At 41.2% G+C, this 27,569-nt stretch overlaps 1 protein-coding gene across 2 annotated transcripts in view; it reads right to left on the reverse strand.

Annotated features, from left to right (window-relative positions):
• The window catches only part of LOC140486212 (zinc finger X-chromosomal protein-like), a 52,870-nt gene that overhangs the window by 23,789 nt on the left and 1,512 nt on the right, over positions 1–27,569 (reverse strand). For both annotated transcript variants that reach the window (XM_072585037.1, XM_072585038.1), the window contains exons 2-3: positions 14,814–14,898; positions 13,736–13,833 (exon numbers count right to left, since the gene is read on the reverse strand). In XM_072585037.1, coding sequence (XP_072441138.1) covers positions 13,736–13,802 — 67 coding nt within the window. In that variant the 5' untranslated portion in view covers positions 13,803–13,833; positions 14,814–14,898. The remainder of the gene's footprint in view (positions 1–13,735; positions 13,834–14,813; positions 14,899–27,569) is intronic.

Raw genomic sequence — 27,569 nt, forward strand, 5'->3', positions numbered from 1 at the left:
ACTTTGCAAAATTATAAAGAGATTATATATTTCATCTATAGCTTATTTTTAGTAGGATTGGGCTTTTAACATTGTTCAGTATTCTGATTTGGCTGGAAACTAATCAGAAGAATGCAAAGTCTATCCTTCCAACTTAATGCCCCCTTTAAATTGCTTCCATTGTGCATGACCTATGTATTAAAATGTGCTAAACTTTAAATTTATCTGCGATAATGCACATTTGATTGATGTGAATTTGCTATAACAAGATTGAGGAATTGGGAGCACTGTTTCTACAGTGCAAATTTTTATAGCGTGTGTTGGTTATAATGCAATTCTGGCACCATTAGTTTCAACAGTGCTGATATCATGCGATTTTCTTATAACCTAGGGTTGCACGAGAGCAGAACTTCCGCGTTATAGCAGAATCGACTGTACTATGTTAACAGATTGATACTTTCTGGTTTTCTGAGTACTCTGTATGCAACTTACAGTACCATTAATCTGAATGCTGTGGTCAGTAGGGAAGCAAAGATGCTCACTGCTGACTTCAAAAGAAAATCCTGCTGAAAGATCTTGTGATCTGCAGTGAGACCTTTACTTGTGTCACCCCGCAATTGATTGTACCATTATTTAATGGAGATTTCCAGCTTGGAGGCACAGTGTTACTATCCAAGTAGCCAATTACATTAAAGAATTTTCAATTACTTAGAGATGGTACTAAAATAAAATTACTTTTAAAAAATACATTAAATATAGCAATGTTCTACAGAATGTTAAATTAAAGTATCAGAGAAAATAACTTGTTAAATTAAAGAATGCAACTAATTCTAATGGAGATATTAAACAATACTCCAACATAAAATTATTTTTAAGGACAGATCTGTTGTACTTATTAATCAGAGGAGAAAGTGAGGACTGCAGATGCTGGAGATCAGAGCTGAAAGTGTGTTGCTGGAAAAGTGCAACAGGTCAGGCAGCATCCAAGGAGCAGGAGAATCAACGTTTCGGGCATGAGCCATTCTTAAGAAGGGCTCCAGCCCGAAACGTCGATTCTCCTGCTCCTTGGATGCTGCCTGACCTGTTGCACTTTTCCAGCAACACATTTTCAGCTTATTAATCAGACCATAGTTTAAAACTTTAATTGAATAAATCATACTTTCATAAAGATTTTTATGAATGAGGTGAGAGTGGAAATAAGGAAAATTCTCATTTGACCAACTGATTTAATTAATTATTGGTTCTACAGGTTGGAGGATCACTAATGCAACCTGTGATGGACCAGTGGATGACAGGCTGCAACTTCATGATTTCTGTGTTAATGTGCACATGGCAAACATTCTGGTGTTCAACCCCCGCTGTAACATTTAAGCCATGATTCCACCTGTGAAGCTACAGTTAATTGTTTGCAGAACCGAGATTAAACTCGTTTCTATCTGCTGATAGTATAACAGCAACAAAATCCAGGACCGTTAAAGGGAAAACAAAAATTCTCTCTACTCCTTTCATTCCTGAGCTGTCTAACATCCTTGGACAGAAAGAAACTGGAGCACAGCACCTCAAATTTCTACAGTATTTATGCTGGACAAACATCTCTGCACGCTTCATTCAGGCGAGACAAGGAGAGATTTGGAGGGATCACCAAGTGTTTGCTCAGGTTCATTAGGTTTTTTGAAAGATATCTTTGAGAAAGGCTATCGGCTTAAAACTTGTCTTTAAACATTCAGACTAAAATGTAATGCTGAATTATCGAACACGTTTGCTAAACACTAGAAAATAAGACAGGCTGGAAGGCTCAGAAAAAGGGGGAACTCAAGGTATGTAAAAGGTAAAAATATCTGTGCTCACCAAGTGAGAACAGGATGCTCTAAGGCAATTAAGAACATTTGTCTTAGCATCAGTGAATCTGTGTAAACAGGACATCAAGTGATAACACTCACGGCTATTCCCTTGAGAAATTAATGAAAGTGTTTGATTCTGACCCTGAAATGAAACTCCGTACTATCAAAAGCCTTGTAATTGATGGTCAGGTCCTGTCAATTATAATGAATTCTTTTTACCCTTGCAAGCTGGGCAGACACAAAGAAAAACATTTTTGCTATTACAAGACTCTGACTTGAGAGTTCAAAAGGACACCAGAGAGAGAGAGAGAGAGAGAGAGACACCATTTTAATGCTAAGGCTGTTGAAGCCAGTAGAAAAGTAACTATTTACCTGCTATGGATTGAACTTAATTGCATTTTAGGACTTTACGATGATATTGAGTAACCGTTATCGGTTATTAAATACAAGCTCTGTAAAAGGTAATATTCGTGAAGCTTTAACTTACTTGCTGTTCTTGCAGACCACTCTACAGACCTTACAGACTGCCTCACTGTCAATTCTAACTAATCAAATCTTACGTCTTATTTAAATCTGAATTACAACCTGAAAAGAAAGCATGTTTAATTCAAAGACAAATGAATCAGTTTAAATGCAACTGTACATAACATCTCGTGGCAGCACGGTGGCACAGTGGTTAGCACTGCTGCCTCACAGCGCCAGAGACCCGGGTTCAATTCCCGCCTCAGGCGACTGACTGTGTGGAGTTTGCACATTCTCCCCGTGTCTGCGTGGGTTCCCTCCGGGTGTTCCGGTTTCCTCCCACAGTCCAAAGATGTGCAGGTCAGGTGAATTGGTCATCCTAAATTGTCCGTAGTGTAGGTAAGGGGTAGACGTAGGGATATGGGTGGGTTGCGCTTCGGCGGGGCGGTGTGGACTTGTTGGGCCGAAGGGCCTGTTTCCACACTGTAAGTAATCTAATCTAATCTCAGCCTCAGGTACAGAATGATTCCGCGCTTAAAAAGCAGGAGTCTGCTCCTAGCTTAGAAATTATTCTATGCCTAATATTGAAGACATTCTGACACAATGTGTCAGGAAACCATTTTATTGTCAAACGTTTGTCCTCCTTGATTCCTGAAGAAGGGCTCGAAACGTCGATTCTCCTGCTCCTTGGATGCTGCCTCCCACAGCTACCTAGATTACACCTCTTCCCACCCTGCCCCCTGTAAAAACGCCATCCCATATTCCCAATTCCTTCGCCTTCGCCGCATCTGCTTCCAGGAGGACCAATTCCAATACCGAACAATCCAGATGGCCTCCTTCTTCAAAGACCGCAATTTCCCCTCAGATGTGGTTGACGATGCTCTACACCGCATCTCCTCCACTTCCCGCTCCTCCACCCTTGAACCCCGCCTCTCCAATCGCCACCAGGATAGAACCCCACTAGTCCTCACCTACCACCCCACCAACCTCCAGATACATCGGATCATCCTTCGTCATTTCCGCCACCTCCAAACGGACCCCACCACCAAGGGTATATTTCCCTCCCCACCCCTATCAGCGTTCCGGAAAGACCACTCCCTCCGCGACTCCCCTGTCAGATCCACACCCCCCCCACCAACCCAACCTCCACTCCCGGCACCTTCCCCTGCAACTGCAAAAAAATGCAAAACTTGCGCCCACACCTTCCCCCTCAGTTCCCTCCAAGGCATCCTTCAATATCCATCAGAAATTCACCTGCACCTCCACACACATCATTTACTGCATCCGCTGCACCCGATGTGGCCTCCTATACATTGGGGAGACAGGCAGCCTACTTGCGGAACGTTTCAGAGAACACCTCTGGGACACCCGCACCAACCAATCCAACCACCCCGTGGCTGAACACTTCAACTCCCCCTCCCACTCCACCAAGGACATGCAGGCCCTTGGCCTCCTCCATCGCCAGACCATGGCAACACGATGCCTGGAGGAAGAGCGACTCATCTTCCGCCTAGGAACCCTCCAACCACAAGGGATGAATACAGATTTCTCCAGCTTCCTCATTTCCCCTCCCCCCACCTTTTCTCAGCCCCAACCCTCAGACTCAGCACCGCCTTCTTGACCTGCAATCTTCTTCCTGACCTCTCCGCCCCCACCCCCTCTCCGGCCCATCACCCTCACCTTAACCTCCTTCCACCTATCACATTCCCAATGCCCCTCCCCAAGTCCCTCCTCCCTATCTTTTATCTGAGCCTGCTTGGCACACCCTCCTTATTCCTGAAGGGCTTATGCCCAAAATGTCGATTCTCCTTCTCCTTCGATGCTGCCTGACCTGCTGCGCTATTCCAGCAACACATTTTTATGATTGGAACAAGGTTGTCCGGGTGGATCTCACGGAGTACGAGTTCTCTGACTGGCCCAGGTTAACAGCCCCAATCAGAAAGTCCTGGCTGACAGATATAAACAGGCATCTTAGGGATTCTCCTCACTCTAGGGACTGGCTCTGAGAGAATTGGATCAGAGTCAAGGACACCCACGTGTAAGTAAAGGGTGACTTGGTGGTAGGATCTTTGCCTCACAGTGTATATGAAAAAACAGTATACTCCTAAAGAAAATTTGCTCGCAACAGTCACCTTTGAGTTGAGGTAAGCACTTCTGGCATCATGACATTTTTTGTGAAGTTGACTTGTTTGATCTGTTGACTTGAAGAATGGCCCCAGAACGTGGAAAGAACGTGTTTTGTTTTCTGGGCAAATGACATTGGCAATGAAAAGCAACAATTGCGGATCCTCAGCCTTACCAGGAGCCTAACTTTCCCTTAGGCACCAGATACTAAAACCTTTCAACAGTTGATGCAATTAGTTAAGGAATATTATGACCCCAAGCTTGCTCTAATTCTGAGACACTATTGGCTTTGGATGTAAGCTTGCTTACTGAGTTCGGAGGTTCATTTTCAGACATTTTGTCACCCTACTAGGTAACATCATCAGTGAAGCACTGGTGATATGGCCCACTTTTTGTGTTTAGGTTTCCTTGGGTTGGTGATGTTCATTTTCTCAGGGGGTGGTAAATGGGATTCAGGTCAATGTGTAAAACAGCAGCTAATGAACTTGAAAGACACAATACAGACAACAAGCAAAACTAATGTTATTTACAAAATACCTTGCAAGAACTGTAACAAAAACTACATTAGGCAAACAGGCAGAAATCTAGCCACCAGGATACATGAACATCAACTAGCCACATAAAGACATGGCCCACTCTCACTCGTATCTTTACATAAAGATGAGCAAGGACACTATTTCGACTGGGACAACACATCTATCCTAGGTCAAGCCAAACAGACATGCACAAGAATTTGTAGAAGGATGGCATTCCAATCCAAACTATCAACAAACACATTGACTTGGATCCCATTTACAACCCCCTGAGAAAAAGAACAGGAAGTGACATCACCACAGGAAATGACATCACCAACCCAAGAAACCCTAAGCACACAAATAAAACGCAGGCCATAACACCAGTGCTTCACCGGAGGCTCACTGATGATGTTACCTAGTATGGTGACGAAATGTCTGAAAATTAAGTTTCCAGCTCAGCGAGCAAACTTACATCCAGAACCTCAACTGGACCTAGAAATCTTCTCAAAACGTGCTATTGTCTTTATTCGGCAGTTCAAGAACCTGGGGAATCCTGCTGCGGATTTTTGACAAAGTTATTATGACTGGCTGAGGCATGTGATTTTGGGTTAACCCTGAGATGAGATGATGAGAAACTGTTTGGTACTTGGGATTAATGACTTAACCATATAAAAGTGTCAACTAGCTGAAGCCCAACTGGATTTCAAACAGCCAATACAACTGGCTTTGTCATTAGAAAATGCGACAAGAGGAGCATGAGCTACAGGGCATCCCGATGGAAGTGGACACCCTGACCTGTCTGACTGAGCTTGGGGAACATCACTTGAGTGATGCAACTGCATAGTCTGATGCAGGACCTATCCTGAGCAGAGGGATGGCAATCAGCACACAGTAATACCCCAAAACAAAGCCGTGCCTCGGCCAAAGTGTTCTTCAGAGTCTGGACTGGCAAGCTATTGTAGTTGCTGCCAGTATGTGGACTTGAGACAGCAAAGGAATCCTTCAAGGTCTGACTTGAGTAAAAGAACTCATAGGTTGGTATCTAAGAGAATGCACACCCTGGAAAGTTCACCTACATCAGGTTTGGAACAGTTAAAATGATTAGCAACAGCCAAATCAGAACTTATCAAAATAAGTGCTTGATTACCTGGTCCCCTGATTCTAACAGAGGTCGATACTGGCACAGCTGTATTAATGATCACAAAACAGTCTTTAACAAGATCCACTCTGGACTCCAACCTTTACGTTAACATACAAGACCTCAGATAGCCTGAGAATGTACACCGGGGAACTGTGACCAATTAAAGGTATGACTTTGGTTTCAGTCTCCTATGTGAAGCAGTTGATGCAGTTAACACTAATTGTAGTAAAAGGCTCAGGCCCAAATTTGATGGGGTGGAATTGGTTCAGAAAGATTCACTTGATTGGCTCAACATGGCTACCTTAGCAAAGTTCTAATTAGATACCCAGAGATTTTTCAAGAAGGTCTAGGGACTATCAAAAGGGGTCAAGGCCACCCTCTGACCAGAAACCAATTTCAATATTCTGCAAATTCCGCGTAGTGCCACTTGCTTTACGTGCAAAAGTAGAGACAGAAATCAGGAGGCTTGAAAGCAAAGGAACCATCAAATCAGCACAGTCTATGGAATGGGCAGCACTCACCGTACTGATTATGAATCCTGACTAGCCGGTTTGCCTTTGTGGGAATATTAAGCAAACGATAAACTGCTTCTCGCAACTGGATAAATACCAAATCCCTCACAGAGGCTTGCACACAAAACTGGGAGGAATGGGTGTCCTTAATGAAGCTGGATGTGAGCCACGCGTACCTGCGGTTGTAACACTGTATGCCACAATTAATACACAAGGGTTTGTACCAGTATATAAGACTGCAATTGGGGGTATCATCAGCCTGCACCCTTTTTCAGAGGACGATGGAGAACATTTTACAAATCTGAACAGGTCGCCATTTATCTGGATGATGTGCTAATAACCAAGAATGCCAATAAGAGCACTTGGAGAACTTGGACATAGTTCTGAAGACATTTCTCCCTGGTGGATGTACACTTCAGAAGGGATAAATGTGTGTTCCAGACACCCAAGCGTCCTTCTTGGGCTACAGAGTTTACAAGACCAGGTTTCACCCATTGCCCTCACTCTATCCTCCAATCAAAAGGTGCCCAGGCTCCCCTATCTGTTCCAGGGGAGCCTGGGCACCTTTTGGTCTTTCCTTGGTTCAGTGAACTATTCTGGAAAATGCATACGTAACCTGGCCCCCTTCTATCTGCTATTGAAAAGGTCAGCCTTAGAAATGGTCACATAGCCAAGAAGTAAAGTTTAGAGAAGTGAAAAGCAGCTATCACTGTCTAAAGTCTTGGCCCACTATGATTCCAAGTGAGATGTTATTCTGACATGCAATACCTCCCCATATGGTATCAGCGTAGTGTTGGCTCACAAATGGCCCAACTGAGGGAAACGCCTAATAACATATGCTTCCCAGACTTTGGCTGATGCCGAACACAAATATGGTCATCTTTGGTGTGACAACGTTCCACCAATACCTTTATAGATATAAATTTGTATTGGTAAAATTCCACAAACCCCTTCTAGGGCTACTAAAAGAAGTCAAGGCCGTGTCATCTGTAGGTTCTGGTTGGATTCAATGGTGGGCCTTTACTCTCAGGGTATGTAATTATAATTTGGAACACAATCCGGAAGGCCAAGTGACAAATGCGGATACCATGACTTGCCTCCCACTGACAGACACACCCACTGGTGGTGCCTACCCTTGAAAGAGTGTGTTCTGGTTTTAGATTTTCTGTACACCCTTCCAGTCACCAATTACCACATTCAACTGTGGACACAAGATAATTCCTTCCTGTCAAAATAAAACAGCTGTAGTGATAGAGGAAACAGAAAGGCCATCACAACCAGAATTGAAACCTTTCATGGACGCAGTACGACCAGATCATTGTTGAGGACGGCATATTACAATGGGGAGCAAGAGTGATTGTCCCAAGTGAAGGCTGCCGCCAGATACTGACTGAACTCCTCCAAAGACATCCAGGAGAAGCCTGTGACCAGCGGTGTGCTGCAAAAATCGATGCTGGGTCCATTGCTATTTGTCATTTATATAAATTATTTGGATGTGAATAGAGCAGGTATTGTTAAGAAGTTTGCAGGTGACACCAAAACTGGTGGTGCCGTGAACAGCGAAGAAGGTTAGCCCAGAGTACAAGACCTTGATCAGGTGGGCAAATGTGCCAGAGTGGTAGATGGAGGTTAATCTAGATAAACATTGCATTTTGGTAGAGCAAATCAGGGCATGACTAACACATTTAATAATATTGTCCTGCAGTCAAAATTCCACCAATACCTTTATAGATGTAAATTTGCAATAGTAACAGACCACAAACCCCTTCTAGGGCTACTTAAAAAAAAATCAAGGCCTTGCAAAGAAATCGCGGAGTGCATGTTTATTGTTCCTCGGAAGTGAAGTGTCAGGTAGAGGGAGTAGTGAAGGCGGCATTTGGCATACTTGCCTTTATTGGTCAGCATAAGAGTTGGGAGGACATGTTGCAGCTGTACAGGACATTAGTTGGGCCACTTTTGGCATATTGTGTACAATTCTGCTCTTCTTGCTGGAGGCAGCAGTTTGCAAAACTTATAAGGGTTCAGTAAAGATTTACAAGGTTGTTGCCAGGGTTAGAGCTATCGGGAGAGGCTGAATATGCTGGGGCTATTTTTCATGAAGTGTCAGAGGTTGAGATGTGACCTCATAGAAGTTTATAAAATAATGACGGGCATGGAAAGGGTGAATTGTGAAGGTCTTCTCACTAGGGTAGGGGAGTCTAAAACTAGAGGGCATAGGTTTAAGGTGAGCTTTTCATGAAAAGGATGTCTTGGTCATGAAATACCGGCCTCCATGAAATTATTTCAGTTATGAAGGAACCAAATGCTGCATTGTTTATCCACGGGTTCTTAAATTAGTGACATACAGAAGTTCACAACTGGGAAACAGTTCTCGTAAATAATCACTTAAAGCCAATGTGACAATATTATCCCAAGATATCATCTTTGCTCCAATTTAATTATTCCATAGGGAAAGAGATATTTTTCTGATACAATGGGAGAAAAAATGCTGTGTTCAATGGGGCAAGAATGGAGCTGGATCGGATAGAATAGAACCAGTCCAGATAGAATGGAGCCAAGGGTTGGTGGGGACAAAACAGTTGCTAAAAAATGAAACATCCTGGCACAGTCCAGACATATTCTGTCAAACAGATCCCATTCTCGCTTGATTGAAAAAAAACTGTCCTTCTGACAGGTGTGAGGTAGAAAGTACAATTAAGAACCAGGTTTCAGAAGACAGCTGAAACACCAATTAAAAAGAATGGGGAGTTATGGAAAGACACTGACAGCTAATATTCAAGGTAATTCCAAGGTCTTCCAAAGACACATCAGTAATAAAAGGGTAGCTGAAAGGACAGGCTGATTAAAAATCCAACAAAAAAGGGGATTTACACATGGAATCGGGGCAAAGCTGAGGTACTCAATGAATAAATTGCATCTATCTTTACCAGGAAAACAGGTTCTACCCAGGTGCTGGGGACAGAGGAAGAAATTCAGTCACTAGAGAAGTTCAACTTTGGTAAGGAGGTGGTCTTAAACAGTTTGTTCTTAAGTGGAAACTGTCGAGGCATTGGTTATTCTTAAGTCTTCCTTAAATTCAGGAGGGATGTCAGAGGATTGGAGAGTAGCAAACACTATGTCCTTGTTTAAAAATGGTTTCAGGGATTCCAGAAATGACATATCAATCATTTTAACTTCAGTCGAGAGGAAACCTCTAAAAACAGTAATTCAGGATAAATGAATAGTCATATATATAAGTGTAGGTTAATTAAGAAAATCCAGCATGGGTCTCTTCAGGGAAAATCATGCTTTACTAACTTGCTGGAATTTGTAAAATGTGTAACAGAGAGGATTGATGGGAGAAAGCTGTTGACGTAGCATATATGGATTCCAAGAGCTATTGGATACCATGCTGCACAACAGAATGATGAGAAAAATTTGAGCTCATGGGATAAAAGCAGTAGCAATGTAAACATGAAATTAGCTGAGTGATAGAAAACAGACAGTAATGGTTCGGGGATTTTGTTTGGGCTGGAGGAAAGTTTACAGTGGAGTTCGCGGAGGGTTGGTATCGGGACCCTTGCTTTTCATGACATATTAGTGATCTAAACCATGGTGTACGGGAACATTTTAAAAGGTTGCAGATTATATAAAATTGTTAATATTGTAAATGTGGAGAGACAGTATAAAATAAAAACTATGCTAGAGGGTACGTAGAAGAAGACCTGAGTGTAAACATGCACAAATCATTAACAAGATATTACAGATCTAGTAACATACAATGATTAATATCAGGTCTCTTGTTTAAGAATTCTGTAGGAGGTAATAATCACAACATGGTAGAATTTCAAATTCAGTTTGAGTAGAAGTAACTTGAGTCTCAAACCAGTGTCCTCAACTTACACATGGACAATTCCAATGGCATGAAGATAGTATTATCTAAAGCAGAGTGGAAAGGTCAGTGAATGAGCAGTATAAGACACTTAACCATATATTTCATTATGCTCAGCAAAAATATATTTCAATCAAAAAGAAGCACTCAATGAGAAGGATGGACAACCCATGATTAACAATGGTGGTCAAGAAGAGTATCCAGTCAAAATAAAAGCCATACAAAGGAGCAAAATCTAATGTTAGGCCAGACAATTGGGAATTTGTTTTTGAAAAGAACAACCAGCAGATGACTGAACAATTAATAAAGAGGGGAAAAACTGATAACAAAAAAGACATTGACAAGAAATAATCAAAACATGGCAAAAGTTTCTACGTATATATAAAACAAAAGTAGCTAAAGTGAACGTGGGATCCTTAGAGGATGTAACTGGGAAATTAGTTACAGATAACAGGGAGATGGCAGATAATTTGAACATTTAAATAACTGAAATACTTTGCATTGGCCTTCATAGTGAAGGACACTATAAACATTCCAAAGATAACAGATAAATAAGGTGCTAATGAGAAGAAATTGAGTTGGACAGGAAATGTGTTTGCCATTCAAGAGATTCATTAGGTTGATTTCTGGGTTGAAGTGGCTGACTTATCAAAAATGGCTAAACAAGTTAGGTCTTTATTTATTACAGTTTAAAGGAATGTGGGGTAAGCTGAGAAAAATAGACAAGATTGTGAGGGGAAATGACTGCAGTTCTCTACCTCAGTAAGTTGTGATGGTGAGATTACTGTAAGTATTTAAAAGAAGAGGTTGATAGATCTTTGAAATATCAGGAATTAAGGGCTACAATGGGATGGCACGGAGGAGGAGTTGGGGACTGGAGGTCAGCCATGATCTAGTTGAATGGTGGGAGGACTTGAGGGGCCAAATGGCCTACTCCTGCTCCTATTTCTTATGTTCTTATTGAAGATGGCAGGACTGGTGGACAGCAGTAAACAAAGCATACAGTATTCTAGCTTTGTTTATAACAGAGAGTACAAAATCAAGAAGGTTATCCTAAACTTGTACAAGATGCTAGTTGAACCACAGCTAAAGTACTGCTGATAGTTCTGGGCACTACACTTCAGTAAAGAGTTACATATACTAGGCTGAGTACAGAAGAGATATACAAGAATAATTTCAGGAATGAACTCAGAAGATCGATTGAAGAATTTGGGACTGTATTCCTCAGAGTAGGCTAAATGAAATTTGACTAGGAGAAAGTGAGGACTGCAGATGCTGGAGATTAGAGCTGAAAAATGTGTGGCTGGAAAAGCGCAGCAGGTCAGGCAGCATCCAAGGAGCAGGAGAATCGATGTTTTAGGCATAAGCCCTTCTTCAGGAATGAGGAGGGTGTGCCAAGCAGGCTAAGATAAAAGGTAGGGAGGAGGGACTTGGGGGAGGGGCATTGGGAATGCGATAGGTGGAAGGAGGTTAAGGTAAGGGTGATAGGTCAGAGAGGGGGTGGGGGCGGAGAGGTCGGGAAGAAGATTGCAGGTCAAGAAGGCGGTGCTGAGTCTGAGGGTTGGGACTGTGAAAAGGTGGGGGGAGGGGAAATGAGGAAGCTGGAGAAATCAGCATTCATCACTTGTGGTTGGAGGGTTCCTAGGCGGAAGATGAGGCACTCTTCCTCCAGGAGTCATGTTGCAATGGTCTTGTGATGGAGGAGGCCAAGGACTTGCATGTCCTTGGTGGAGTGGGAGGGGGAGTTAAAGTGTTCAGCCATGGGGCGGTTGGGTTGGTGGGTGTGGGTGTCCGTGTCCCAGAGGTGTTCTCTGAAACGTTCCACAAGTAGGCTGCTTGTGTCCCCAATGTATAGGAGGCCACATCGGGTGCAGCGGATGCAGTAAATGATGTGTGTGGAGGTGCAGGTGAATTTGTGACGGATATGGAAGGATCCTAAGGGGCCTTGGAGGGAAGTGAGGGAGGAGATGTGGGCGCAAGTTTTGCATTTCTTGCGGTTGCAGGGGAAGGTGCCGGGAGTGGAGGTTGGGTGTGGACCTGACGAGGGAGTGGTCTTTCTGGAACGTTGATAGGGGAGGGGAGGGAAATATATCCTTGGTGGTGGGGTCTGTTTGGAGGTGGCGGAAATGACGAAGGATGATCCAATGTATTTGGAGGTTGGTGGGGTGGTAGGTGAGGACCAGTGAGGTTCTGTCCTGGTGGCAATTGGAGGGGTGGGGTTCAAGGGCGGAGGAACGGGAAGTGGAGGAGATGCGGTGGAGAGCATCGTCAACCAAGTCTGAGGGGAAATTGCGGTCTTTGAAGAAGGAGGCCATCTGAGTTGTTCGGTATTGGAATTGGTCCTCCTGGAAACAGATGCGGCAGAGGCAAAGGAATTGGGAATATGGGATGTCGTTTTTACAGGGGGCAGGGTGGGAGGAGGTGTAATCTAGGTAGCTGTAGGAGTCAGTCGGTTTATAGTAAACGTCAGTGTTGAGTCAGTCATCCGAGATAGAAATGGAGAGGTCTAGGAAGGGGGGGGGGGGGGGGGGGGGGGAGGAGTCTGAGATGGTCCAGGTAAATTTGAGGTCAGGGTGGAAGGTGTTAGTAAAGTGGATGAACTTTCAACCTCCTCGTGGGAGCACGAGGTAGCACCAATACAGTCATCGATGTAGCGGATGAAAAGGTGGGGGGTGGTGTCAGTGTAGCAGTGGAAGATGGACTGTTCCACATATCCGATGAGATTTGATACAAGTGTTCAAAATTGAGGGGTCTAGACAGACTAGATCGGGAGAAACTGTTTCAACTTATAACAAGATAGATAAACAGAAAGCACAGGTTAAAAAAGATTTGCGAGAAAAGATGAGAATCTGGAACATACTACCTGGAGTTTTGGTGGAGGCAAATTCATTTGAGGCTTGAAAGATGCCATTATTTTAACTGAAACAATATGCAGGGTCAATTGGTACTAAGTCATAATGCTTTGTTGCCTATTAAGAATTTGTTTCTGAATACTCGAACAGAAATGCACAACGATTGGTGAAGAGGAAATGAAAAAAAGTGTCAATTTTCAGGTTGAGACATTCTCAAATGCAAATTCTTAAGTTATATCCTTTGATCGAAGAGGAAGCAATATAATTAATTCTAAACAGGTTTGAGAACTGTATCTGAAAAATGCAAATCTGGATATGGACAGATTTGTGGACATTTGAAAGAAGTGGAGCAGTTATCTATGTCCTAATGGCCAAAGTAATCTTGCCACTGAAAATCCAAATTATACCATTCATAATACAAAATGGGGTTTCGATTACCTGTGTTATCAAATATCACCTTGGGCTCCTGTTGCTGCAGTTCAAGCCTTCCTACATCTTCATCCATGGTCTACAAATTTCATTAATCACTGCTAAATCTGTTAAAGGAACCAAGAATCTTTAAGGAGTCAATCATGACTTGCATACAAATATGATTTGTTTCTCACAATATCCTTTCACAGATAGGATAAAAGAAGTTTACGATCAATGGGGATCAATCCCAAAGGCTCAATTACCTACTGGGCTTTATTCACAATTTGAATCATGACATACAAAGCATTGGTAATGTTAATGCAACTTAAATGCTATAGACTTGCTTGGAGGCTATTAAATTAAAACTACATATAAATTTCTTACCATCTTTAACTACCAGAAATTTCAAATAATTAAATATTAATGACCATAGAATATTAAAATGTATTGCTAGAACAGATTTATTCAGGGTACACTGTATCTGAATTTGGCAGATTGCAAAAACTGGTGCAATGCACAGTTTTTTTGACTATGCTATTTTAATGACTATGTAGCAATCTATATGACCTACACACTGAGCAAAATTTCTGTTGACCTTGGAATATTTTTCATGATAATATCAGAGACATTAAAAGCAATAAAAGCTTTAAATAGGATAAAACTAAATGTTCACTTTGATAAATTTCTGCAGTCAAAGTCCCAAAATCAACTCTGAACAAGCGATGACTCGTCACTTTTTCAAAGAGCAAAAGCAAAATGCTATTGAGGCAATAGCTAATTGTTGAGCATTACCCTGAGATAATCATTCAAATAAAACCTTCAATCTGAAATCTACACTGGATTATCTTAAAACTACAAGCAGTCTTGAGGTGTCAGTTTTCAGTGATTTTTTTAAAGATGTTTAGAGAAATCTCGATTATCCAAAGGACATTGGTAAGCAGTATTTTGTTTAGTTAATTGAATTCCGGATAATTGAATACCGGATAACATAGTTTAGCCGAGGATCGGGACCTTGCAATCTTGCCAGATAATCCGATATTCAGATAATCAAATGCTGGATAATAGAGGTTCCTTTATTCAAGCCCTGCATACTTGAATTACTTACCATTAAGAACATTTCTTCAATGGGTAGAGAAGTAGATCACTGGCTGTGGCATGCCTATCCAGGCATAGATAAGTGAAGGAGTCACCTGTTAGAAGGAAATAAAGTCCAATTCAATTTTGCCATATACTTTCATTCTTCAAAATCTATGAATTTAGTGTTCCCATGTAATAGAGGTTTCATCAGAGGGGAATGAAAGACTGAACTGGACATTCTTCATAACATTACGAAGTAATACTAAATAAAAACTAAGAATTGCAGATGCTGTAAATCAGAAACAAAAACAGAAGTTACTAGCAAATCAAAGTTGATGTTTTTGGTCCGGTGGCCCTTCCTCGGAACCCTGAAGTTGCTAGGAAGGGTCACTGGACCCAAAACGTTAACTTTGATTGCTCTTCACAGATGCCACCAGGTCTGGTGAGCTTTCCAAGAAATGTCCATTTTTATTACAAAGTGACATCTTGACATGAACCTTGATCAGATAGTGACTGTTGTTCTCCTGAAAATAGAGTGGAACTGAAAAGATGTAGTAATTGTCTCCCATTGTTTCCTACTTATGCGTCAACAAAATATACTTAATTGGTTCAAAAGCACTCCATTCCTCTGAGTGCTAAATGGATGAACTCTTTGTTTGTTTGTAACTTTTTATAAAAGACTTTTCTATTCAAACTGCTTAAATGTATTATGACATACCTCCATGGCCATTACATCTTAAGGTGGGAGTTGATTCAAACCTCATAGACTAGAGATAGGAACACTATCACTGGAAGTCTAAACATGAAGCATTGGACACTTTAGCAATGGTGAAATGCGAAACTCTTACTCTATATAAATTACAACCGTAACCCTGTACCTTAGACCACTGAGATATGCTAGTGGGCAACAAAACGTATTTTTAATCAACCCATTTAGACATATTTCCATACCAGATGGCACCTGATTCTGGACTTTCCACTTGGAGGGAGAACACTTCCACTACACTACAAAAGGCTGAAAAATTAAAAGTAATTAGGCTATTTGGATATTTTACAACATACCTCTGTGACAGCTGGGACTTCAACTCAGATCTTAAGGCCTAGAGGTAGGGACCTGACTCTTGCTTTATGTGCTCAGTGTCCTTAATCAAAATTGCACATCACTTGTGTATCCTTAACCCCATAATTAGCCAACCATTAGCAATGAAGATATGAAAAGTATGTATCAAACTCTTTACTTTTTCCTCATTGATAATTGAGAGGGCAGCATGGTAGCTCAGCTTCTGCCTCACGCTGCCAGGGAATCAAATTCAATTCCAAACTTGGAAGTGAATCTGTGTGGAGTTTGCAAGCTGCAAGGATTTCCCTCTGGTCTCTGGGCCTCCCACAGTCCAAAGATGTGCAGGTTAGGTGCATTGGCCATAGTAAATTTCCCCAGAGTGTCCAAGGAAGTGCAGGCTAGTTGGATGAGTCAGGGTAAATGTGGGATTATGGGGATATGGTAGGGGCACTTCTGTGGGTTAAATGCTCAAAGGATTGGTTAAGACCCCATGGGCCAAATGGCCTCTTTCTGCACTCTATGGATTCTATTATTGCAGACAACTAGATTATTCACATGTTGTCAGAATGTAAAAGCAAGCCTGTACTTTTATTCAGGTAAAAACCCACTTGCCAACTAAATGCCTAATAAATGTGAGTCTGCTGCCAACATCAACCAAATAAATAAAGCACTGACCAACAATCACCCAAGCTTGCAAATACTGCTCTTTAAATGTTGTAAACTGGTGAGACACTTCAAAAATTTCTATTTTATGCACCCTTACCTGACTTACTTGTGATCTTGTAAGTGTAGCTTCTTTACTCAGTTGCCATAGTTAAGGATTTATAAAAATGTGTACTTTAATATGAGGTTGTATTGATAGGCAGGGTTGGGAGGGCTTAAAAGGAAAGGGCCAGGGTTGCACTCTCAACAGCCACTCCTTGTCGCCACTTGCTGGCGGATTTGCTCCCAGATTGGGCTAAATGGAGGAACCCTCCACCCCTAAACCTAGCCAGGAGACACACTGGTTTTCCCATCAGATAACCAGCCACATTTCTCATCTGCAATCAGGCTGGTTTCAAGTTGATGTCCTTAAGTGCCTGTTATTTGACCAATTAAGGGTCTGAATTTGTGGCAAGTTGTGAAGTTCACCCACAGACTTTCTTGTTCAGCATTTAACTTTTTTTGAGGTCAAGAACCTTTTTTGGAGTGTTGGGTGTCTTGAAGAGCATTACGGTGGATATGTCCCCAGGGCCCAATGGTATTTGCAGTGGAAAAGTGTGGTGCAGGAAAGTCAGGCAGCATCCGAGAAGCAACAGAATTGACGCTTTGGGCATGAGGCCATCAGAAATGTGGGGGTGGGGCCGAGAGATAAATAGGCGTCGGCAGTGGGGCTGGGGGGAAAAGGTAGCTGGGAAAACGATAGGTAGATGCAGGTGGGGGTGATGGTGATAGGTCAGAGCGGAGGGTGGAGCAGATAGGTGGGAAGAAGAGGTGGACAGGTCGGACAGTTCAAGTAGGGCAGTGCTGAGTTGGAGGGTTGGATGCGAGAGGAGGTGTGAAATCGACATTGATGCCATGTGGTTGGAAGGTCCGCCCACTCCTATTTATCTCTCAGCCCCATTCCAACGACCCCACATTCCTGACGAAGGGCTTATATCTGAAACGTTGATTCTCCTGCTCCTTCGATGCTGCCTGACCTGCTGTGCTTTTACAGTGTCACACTTTTCAACTCTGACTCTCTAGCATCTGCAGTCCTCACTTTCTCCAAACAGTATCTACCCCAGGTTATTGAAAAGGAGATTGCTAGGGCCTTGACCAAGATCTCTGTATTCTCATTAGCCGCTGGAGGGGTCTGGGAGGACTGGCGAGTAGCTAACGTTATTCCATATTCAAGCAAGGAAATAGTTGTAAAGCTATTGGAAAGAATTTTTTAGGATGGAGTTTACATGTTTTTGAAAAAGCATAGCCTAATTAAGACCAATCAGGGCAGGTCATAGTCTTATTAACTTGACTGAATTTTTTGAAGAGGTGATAAAGGTGATTAATGAGGGTAGAGCAGTGGATGTTGTCTACATGGATTTTAGTAAGGCTTACAACAAGGTCCCTCATGGTCGGCTCGATCAAATTAAGATGCCTGGGATCCACGGTGTCTTGGGTGCGTAGATTCAGAATTAGCTTGCCCACAGAAGGCAGAGGATAGTGATGGAAGGTTGTTTTTCAGGCTGGAGATCTGTGACTAGGGGTGTTTTGCAGGGATCTGTACTGGGACATCTACTGTTTGTAATATATATATAAATGACTTGGATGAAAATATAGACGGATGGGTTAGTAAGTTTGCAGATGACACAAAGATCGGTAGAGTTATGTATAGTGTAGAAGGTTGTCAAAGGATACAGCGGGATATAGATCAGTTGCAGACGTGGGTGGACAAATGGCAGATGGAGCTTTTGTAAATGTGAGGTGCTGAATTTTAGGAGATCAAATATTAAGAAAAAGTATATAGTTAGTGGCAGGACCCTGAACAGCATTGATGTACAGACTGATGTTAGGGTTCAACTCCATAGCTCCCTGAAACCGGGAACATAAGTAGGTATAGTGAAGAAGACATTTGGCACATTTGCCTTTATTGTTAGGGAACTGAGTACAAGAGTCATGCTGTAGCTTTATAAAACTTTGGTTAGGCCATAGGTAGAGTACTGTGTTCAATTTTGGTCTCAGAAAAGATGTGGGGGCTTTGGAGAGTGTGCAGAAGAGGTTCACCAGGATGCTGCCTCGATTAAAAGGGTATGAGCTATAAGAAGAGGCAAGAAAAATTCAGGTTGTTTTCTCTGGAGCAGCAGAGATTGAGGGAAGACTTGATAGAAGTCTATAAAATTATGAGATGCATGGATATTGTTGACAGTCTGAATCTTTTTTCCCCCCCAGAGTTGAAATGTCTAACACTAGGGTGCATGCATTTAAGGTGATGGGGGTACATTCAAAGCAGATGTGAGGGCAAGTTTCTTTTTACAGAGAGAGTAGTAGGAGTGTGGAAACACTGCAAATATGATAGGGGCATTTAAAAGACTTTTAGATAAACGTGTGATATGCAAGCAATGGGGGGATATCAACCAAACGCGGCAGAAGGAATTAGTTTAATTTGGTGTCACATTCGGCACAACATTGTGGGCCGAACGGCCCATTCCAATGATGTACAGTTCCATGTTGATTGCTGAGGTGGTGAGAAGAGGTAGCGTATTGCTCCAGGGTCAACTTGATAGGTCATATAAATATCTTAAACCATCGCAAGAAATACAATTCCAAAACAAAATACATAACGCAAATATGTGAGAAATAGGAAAAACCTCATTAATGGAATAAAAAGTGATGGTGGCTGTAATCAGACATGGATGGGCCCTATGGAGGATTTACTTTAATAATTGGCATATCAATTTCTTGTACTTCACAGTGCACAAAACATGAAAGTTGTGAACACAGAAACACATACTCTGTCGACAAGACAGTTTCTCAAATAATGATACTGGAAACAAAAAATACCTGTTAGGCCACACTTAAGAGTATTGCGTACAATCTAGTCACCACATCACAGGAAGGTGATGGAGGCTTTGGAGAGGGTGCAGAAGAGGTTTACCAGGATGCTGCCTGGATTAGAGGGTACGAGTTATAAGGAGAGGATAGAAAACGTCTGATCATTTTCCCTCGAGTGGTAGGGCCTGAAAGGAGACTTGACAGAAGTCTGTAAAAATTATGAAATGTGTAGATAGGGATGACATTCAGAATCTTTTACCTACAGTTGAAATGTCTGGTGATAAATAGCAAGAAGGTGCATAGCTTCAAATTGAGGGGCAATAGATATAGAACAGATGTCAGAGTAGCAGGGACGTGGAATGCACTGCCTGTAACAGTTGCAGAGTTGCCAACTTTGTGGATATTTAAATGTTCATTGGATAGGCATATGGACGAGAATGGAATAGTGTAGGTTAGATGGGCTTCAGATTAGTTCCACAGGGTGGCGAAACATTGAGGGCCGAAGGGTCTGGACTGTGCTGTAATGTTCTACGTCTAAAACTAGGGAGCATGTATTTAAGGTGCGGGAGGCAAGTTCAAAAAGCAAGGGTCAAGCTTTTTTTAAAAAAAACAGAGTTGTAGGAGAGCGGAATGCACTGTTGGGGTGGTGGTGAAGGCATATATGATAGGGTTAGTTTAATTTGGCGTCATGGTCACACAATAGCATGGGCCAAAGGGCCTGTTTCTGGGTTGTACAGTTCTATGTTCTATTGCAATGCTCAAGAGGCTTTGAAAAACAATTTTCTTCCATTATCTCATCAACAATCCAAGATTCCTTGATTTAAAAAAAGACTTCTCCATTTAATCTGCTCAGCCAAACACAGTTTACATGGAATACCTCAATTATGATTATCTACTGCCTAATAGTGAAACTCTGAGTAATCTCTTTTCCTACTTATCATAAGTCAGTGAGAGATAGGAGTAGGAGCAGGCCATTCAACCCATCAAGTTTACTTAACCATTCAATAAGACCACTGCTGATCTGACGATCCTTAACTCCATCTCTGGGCAATCTCTTGGTTAGAGTATTGAATACAGGAGTTGGGAGGACATGTTGCGGCTGTACAGGACACTGATTAGACCACTGTTAGAATATTGCATGCAATTCTGGTCTCCTTCCTATTGGAAAGATGTTGTGAAACTTGAAAGGGTTCAGAAAAGATTTACAAGGATGTTGCCAGGGTTGGAGGATTTGAGCTAAAGGGAGAGGCTGAACAGGCTGGGGCTGTTCTCCCTGGAGCATCAGAGGCTGAGGGGTGACCTTATAGAGGTTTACAAAATCATGAGGGACATGGATAGGGTAAATAGGCAAAGTCTTCCCTCGGGTGTGGGAGTCCAGAACTAGAGGGCATAGGTTTAGGGTGAGAGGGGAAAGATATAAAAGAGACCTATGGGGCAACTTTTTCACACAGAGGGTGGTATGTGTATGCAATGAGCTGCCAGAGGAAGTGGTGGCATTTAGATCGGTATATGGATAGGAAAGATTTGGAGGGATATGGGTCGGGTGCTGGCAGGTGGGACTAGATTGGGTTGGGATTCCTGGTTGGCATGGACTCTGTTTCTCTATGACTCTATGATGTTATGCTCTCTGGTCCCAGACTCTCCCACAAGAGGAAACAACTTCTGTCTTCTCTACCACATCAAGCTCCTTAGCGATTGTATTTGTTTCAATAAGATTAACTCTCATTCCACTAAACTGTAATGAGTACAAGCATAACTGACTCAACCTCTCCTCATAAGAAAATTTCCCTATGATCAACCTAGTGAGCCTCCTCTGGACTGTCTCCAATGCAACTATACCTTTCCTTAGATAAAGGAATCAAAATTGTTCATAGTATTCCAGGTGCCATCTATCTAGAACCTTGTTTGACTTAAGGCTTTGCTAGTTTGATACACTGTTCCCTTTGAAATAATAACCAACATTCTCTTTATCTTCGTTTTTACATGTTTCATGTACAAGTACCCCCAAATTCCTCATTGCTGCACCTTTTCTCCGTATTTCCCCATTTAAATAAAATTTAGATCCTCTATTCTTTATGTCAAAGTGCTTAATATCACAGTTTCCTACTAATGTTCTATGTAGTTTTGCCCATCTGCTGAATCTGTCCAAATCACTTTGCAAACCCTGTGTCATCCTCACCTCTTGCCTTCCCACCTAATTTTCTGTCACCTGCAAACTTGGAAATAGTACAGCAACTTACCTCATCCAAATCATTAATATAGATTGTAAAAAAATTGTGGATGAGCACTGATCCCTATTGCACTTGTGGAAGTTGCAGATTGCAATCTCCAAAGCACCCCACTTTTCCCAACTCTGCCTTCTTTAGTTGGTTAGTCAACTGTCCATGCTAATATATCATGAGCTCCTGTCTTAATAGAAAGCTTTGTGCGCAGTATCTTATCAAGTACTATTAGGAAATCTACTATTTGGTTTTCCATTATCTATCCTACTTTTTACTATTTTGAAGAAATTTCATAAATTGTCAGTTTTGATTTTCCTATCATGATGACATGACTATGCTTGATTATATATTTCCAAATCCTGTGCTATTACATCCTTTATAATACTTATTTTCCTAATGACAAAGGTTAAGCTAACTTTCCTATTCATGCCTTTCTTCCTTTTTGAATTAAGATGTTACATTGACAGTTTTCCAATCTACTGAGACTTCTCCAGAATCCAAAAGTTTTGGAAAATTAGCATATCCACGATCTCTGTAGCTATTTTGTCTAACTTTCTCGGATGCAACCCATTAGATCCAAGGGTCTTATTGGTCTTTAAGCTCATTAGTTCTAAGCTTTTTTTCCTCTAGGATTGGGAATTATATTTATTCTGCTTCTTCTACCCTTTGCCCTGATTACTTAAGCTGTCACCGTCTGATGCAAAATATATATTCAACTTCTTCACATTTCCTGGTTCCCCACTATGGTTTCCTTAGCTTAATTCTCTAAGAAGCCTATATTCATTTTAGCCTCTCACTTTCTTTTTATATCTTTAAAGAAGCTTTTATTGTCCATTTTTATATTACGCTAGCTGACCCTCAAAATTTATTTCACCTCTTTTCAGAAAAATCCTCTTTAAAAGTTTTTGAAAATTTCCAATCCTTTGGCTTATCATTAATCTTTGCCACATTGCATATATTTTTTTCCTCAATGTAATACTATCCTTGACTTCCTTGGGTAAGCACAGTCAGTCTATCTCCTTCTTAGAATCCTTCTTCCTCACTGGGATATCTGTTTGCTGCAAGTCATGAACCATTTTCTTGAACATCTACTACTGTTCCTCAACTTCATTTCCTGTCAAACTCTTTTCCCAGTTCACTTCCGCCCTTGTTCCTTTGTAATTATCCTCATTTAAGTTTGTTTAGGTCGTTTCTAACCAAGGTGTCTCACTCTTAAACTTAATCCTAGATTATACAATATTATGGCCAGTTTTACTTTGAGATTAGTAACTAAATCTGCCTTATTACGCATTACGAAATCCAAAACAACCAGACCTTGGCTGGATCCATTATACACTGTTCACTGAATGTGTCCCAAATACACTATGAATTCTTCCTCATGGCTAACTTTTTCAATCTGATCGACATAATTAATATAGTTTTTTTAAAAACATACCCTCATTATTTGCTGATTTATTCCATGTCTCAAGTATAGCCACTATTAGCACACTTACAGATCTTCTTCCCTTTGTTACACCCATTCATGTGGATTCAACATCTTCCAAGATAATTTCTTGCTTTGCAGAAATTCCATCTCTTACTAGCAAAGTTACCCCACTACCCTTTCCATCCTGTTTGTCCTTTCAGAATCATGTACCCCCGAATATTTATTTCTGCAGATTTAATATTCCCCAGACTTATTTAACTTTTTGATTTTATTTATTCTATGCTAGTTTGCCGGTGGCTCATGTAGTAATCTTGAAATTATTACCTTCAATGCTCTGTGGTCAGTTTGCTCGTTCTCCAGGCAGTCAAAACTTCCATCCACATAACTTCTAACACCTCCTAACTGCTGAATGACTGCAAAGTTCAAGGCTCTTCGAATAATAGCCCAGTGATTCCATATCTGTCTGACCTACAAACACATTTTGTTATCTCTGATCATAGACTACATTTGAATTACCTAGTCTGAGGGGCATTTCTAAAACATAGTGTCCAAGTTACTTTCTCCTTCCCTGGTGTGACTTAAGCGCCTTCAGCTTGGATTCGACCTCCTCAACTCGGATGTGTTTAGGTATGTTTGCCCTGGATCAAATTGGGAAGTTCCTGTCTTGTCCTGTAACTCCCACTGCATCACCATGATATTTTACAAAACTTAATTATTCTAGTATCCCTGTTCCTTACACTTTATTGCAATTATCTTTACACCAGCATTATTTTGTTTAACAAGCTACTTTCAAGAAAAAAAAGGGGAGGGGTGTTTGAAATCACAATGAACTTAAACACAAACAGAAGATACATTTACGTGAAGGCTAGAAATACTCACCAATCTTACTTGCCAATTAACTATGTTACCTGCACTTTTGCCACTTTGTGGTTCATGATGTCACTCATTGCAAGTAGGCCTCTGATCTATGCCTTTCATCCTCTCCCACTCACTTCTCACTGTAGACTTACTGTCTTTGCTGTAAACCTTACTTAAAGTGCTATTTACCCCTCTGCACCAAATTCTAATTTCAAAACAAATTCCCCAATATACTTCTGAGGAAGGGTTGCTCGACCCAAAACATTAACTCTGGTTTCTCTGCAGAAATGTTGCCAGGCCTGTTGAGCTTTTCCAGCAATTTCAACATTTGTGCCAGATATACTTGACATCTCTCTCGCCCAGACAAAGTCACCCTCACACTGAACATGCTCCTTACTGAGCCCATACTCTACACTGATGACTTATGGATTGGTCTCTTAACCACAGGATATTTCCAGGAGTGGGTCTCAGTTTGTACTGATATCAGCAAAGGCAATACAAGGTATGTAAAACTGCCACAATGCGTCAGGTTAAAAAATAAACATTCACAGAAGCACTCAATGACCAGGGCATAATTTTGATAAACTTCAGTCAATCACTTCTACTTTGATAAGCTAATATAGGACAACTGCTGCCCATGGAACAACATTTACTGAAAGCATCACAACTGCAAAATTCTTCACATTTCCACTCTGACCTCTTTGTCCTCAGACTGCTGCAGTATTACAGTGAAGTTGCACAGAAGCAGCTTTTAATCAAGAACTTTAGAGTATACTAGACTCAACGATTTTGATAACTTCTGCACCAATTTTGTTTTTTTTAATTCCAGACAACAGCTGTCATGATTCTATCATTCATATCTCTTAAGAAACTACATTTTCTCGTCCCATTACCTTTTCTCTTGTATCATTAACTTTTTTGTAATTAAATTACTTGTCTTCCTATCACTGGCCTTCTATTTTGTTCTCTACCCCTCCCCTCTCTATTGTTCCTGCCTCTGTGCTTGCTGGAACATCTTCAACTTTTTCCCCAGTTCTGATGAAATATTAACCCTGCTTCCCTCTCCACAGCTTGGCCTGAGTATTTCCAATGTGTTTCTGTTTTTTTATTTCATTAACAGTATCAAAGCCTTCAGAACAGGCAAAAACCTTATATTGGACAACTCCACTAGCAGACTGACACACTCCCATTTCTCCCCAATGAGAGTGTAGCAGTTTTATGAAATGCCAACAGCTATGTGGGGTGGGGATGGCAGAACTGAACAGCTGAAAATGAAATAAAATACTAAGAATAGATTGTGCATTTTTTAACATAGCACTTCCAGTTCTTTCCTTTGCAAAGGATTGTTGTTAAGTACAAACTTATAGCCCATCAAATGCACAGGCTCCATCAGATGCACCACCATCCAAAACAGCAAGAGGCAGTAAAGGAAGCTTGAACAATGCCTCCAATCTACCATCACATTCCTCAGTTAATTTTCAGGAAACCACAGCTCCTGTTTGATATTATAAATTAATAATGCACTCACTGCCACTGAAATAACTTTTTAGCATTAACTGTTTAAATTAAAACTATTTAATTTGTTTTAGGGTTTTATCAAAAAACATTGAGGTCTCCAAAGAAGCAGTCAATTTATTCTGCAACTTCAGTTTTTGTAATAAAATTGGGTGTACTAAAGTTAACTAATTACAGTATAGTGACAAAAGGCCCCCTCTTCATGGAAAAAAAAACCAGAATTTTACACATAGGAGGTATATCAACACATCTACTACAACTCAGTTATCCATTTAGTCTGCTTCCCATATATAACTCCTTTGTTCAAATAAGTTTAAATGAATATTGAACACATATATCAAATGTTTTACGAATCTGAAAGAGGACTACAGAAGACAGAGTATTCAGAGAAGTTATCAATTTCGACCCTCCACAGATAATTTTGCATTTAACATGAAACATATGTTGTCAAGAAGTGGCTGGGCTGGCAAGATATTATCACCCAATAGATAAGGATGATGTGTAAATGCCACACTACTGGTTAACTTGATTTTGACATTCATGGCTGTAGGTTAGAATACTATCATAAGAGCTCTTGTATAAATGTATCTCTCAAGAGAGAAGGGCTGGGTTCAAGTCCCACTTGCCCCATAGGTTCATTTTTGAACAGGGCGGTACAGTGGCTTAGTGGTTAGCACTGCTGCCTCACAGCGCCAGAGACACGGGTTCAATTGCAGCCATGGGTAACTGTGCGGAGTTTGCACATTCTGTGTCTGTGTGGGTTTCTTTCGGGTGCTCCAGTTTCCTCCTACAATCCAAAGATGTGCAGATTAGGTGAAATGGCCATGCTAAATTGCCCATAGCATTCAGGGATATGTAGGTTAGGCGCATTAGTCAGGGGGAAATGTAGAGTAATAGGTTTGGGTGGGATACTCTTCGGAGGATCAGTGCGGACTTATTGGGCCAAAGAGCCTGTTTTCCACACTGCAGACAAATCTATGAAATAGAAAATATCTAAAATACTAATGTACAAAATCATTGAGAAGCAAATTAAGTTTTTATCTAAGATAGACCAAATCGGAATTAGAGAAATCATGTTTGAGAGATTTCTATTGTCTATCTGTTAATGTTCGGTAGGGCATTACAAAGAGTAATGAACCTCTTCATTGAAATGTCTATTTGGAAAGAAACAACCAAGAGTAGTGGACATGTGACAATCTATAGCAATTTTTAAAATACAGACTATCACCAGGTTATGAATTAGTTCCATTCTTGAGTACATTTGTAAGTCAGTTTGTACGCAAGCATGCAAAATATGCCGGAAAATAATTGTTCCTAAGTAGTTCCTATGTTTGCATGTTGGATCTTGAAAATTATTAATATGGGAGCTCTTTTGTTGATATGCACATTTGGAAGTTGAATGTTCGTAAAGTGAGGACAGCCTGCAGTAAACAGCTTTATTCCCTCCAACCTGTGATCACTGACTACACCCCTCTCAGAAAGGTCAGGAACTTTTCTATGTAACGTACACAACAAACTGTTTCAACACAAGCCTCACTGGAGAAAGCAGCTGAAAATGTGTTGCTGGAAAAGTGCAGCAGGTCAGGCAGCATCCAAGGAGCAGGAGAATCGACGTTTTGGGCAAAAGCCCTTCTTCAGGAATGAGGAGGGTGTGCCAAGCAGGCTAAGATAAAAGGTACGGAGGAGGGACTTATGCCCGAAACGTCGATTCTCCTGCTCCTTGGATGCTGCCTGACCTGCTGCGCTTTTCCAGCAACACATTTTCAGCTCTGATCTTCATATATATCTCTGATCTCCAGCTTATATATTCAGGGTTTTACGGTAAAAAGCTAATTATATTTTTCCACAAGGAGGTTGCAGGTGCTAATAAAAGTATCAAACTTAACAAAAATGAATAGCGTTGAGCAAAGGTGATTAGCAGGTCAAAAGAGAAGCATGCAAAAAGTGATTCAAAAGATTAATCAGGGAAAATTGAACTATAAGCAAAAGTTAGCTAGAAATATAAAAATAGCAAGTGTTCCAGAGGTATTTGAAAATAAATCAGTCAACAAAATGAGCATTGGACCTATAGAAAGTTAGTCTGGGGAAATCATAATGGAAAATATGGAGATGACTAATGAACGGGCATTTTATATCAGCCTACCCTGGGGAGAATGCAAGTAACATCCTCGAGATAGCTGTAACTCATGACAT

Source organism: Chiloscyllium punctatum, chromosome 15, assembly GCF_047496795.1.
Source record: "Chiloscyllium punctatum isolate Juve2018m chromosome 15, sChiPun1.3, whole genome shotgun sequence".
In the NCBI taxonomy this organism is placed as follows: Eukaryota; Metazoa; Chordata; class Chondrichthyes; order Orectolobiformes; family Hemiscylliidae; genus Chiloscyllium; species Chiloscyllium punctatum.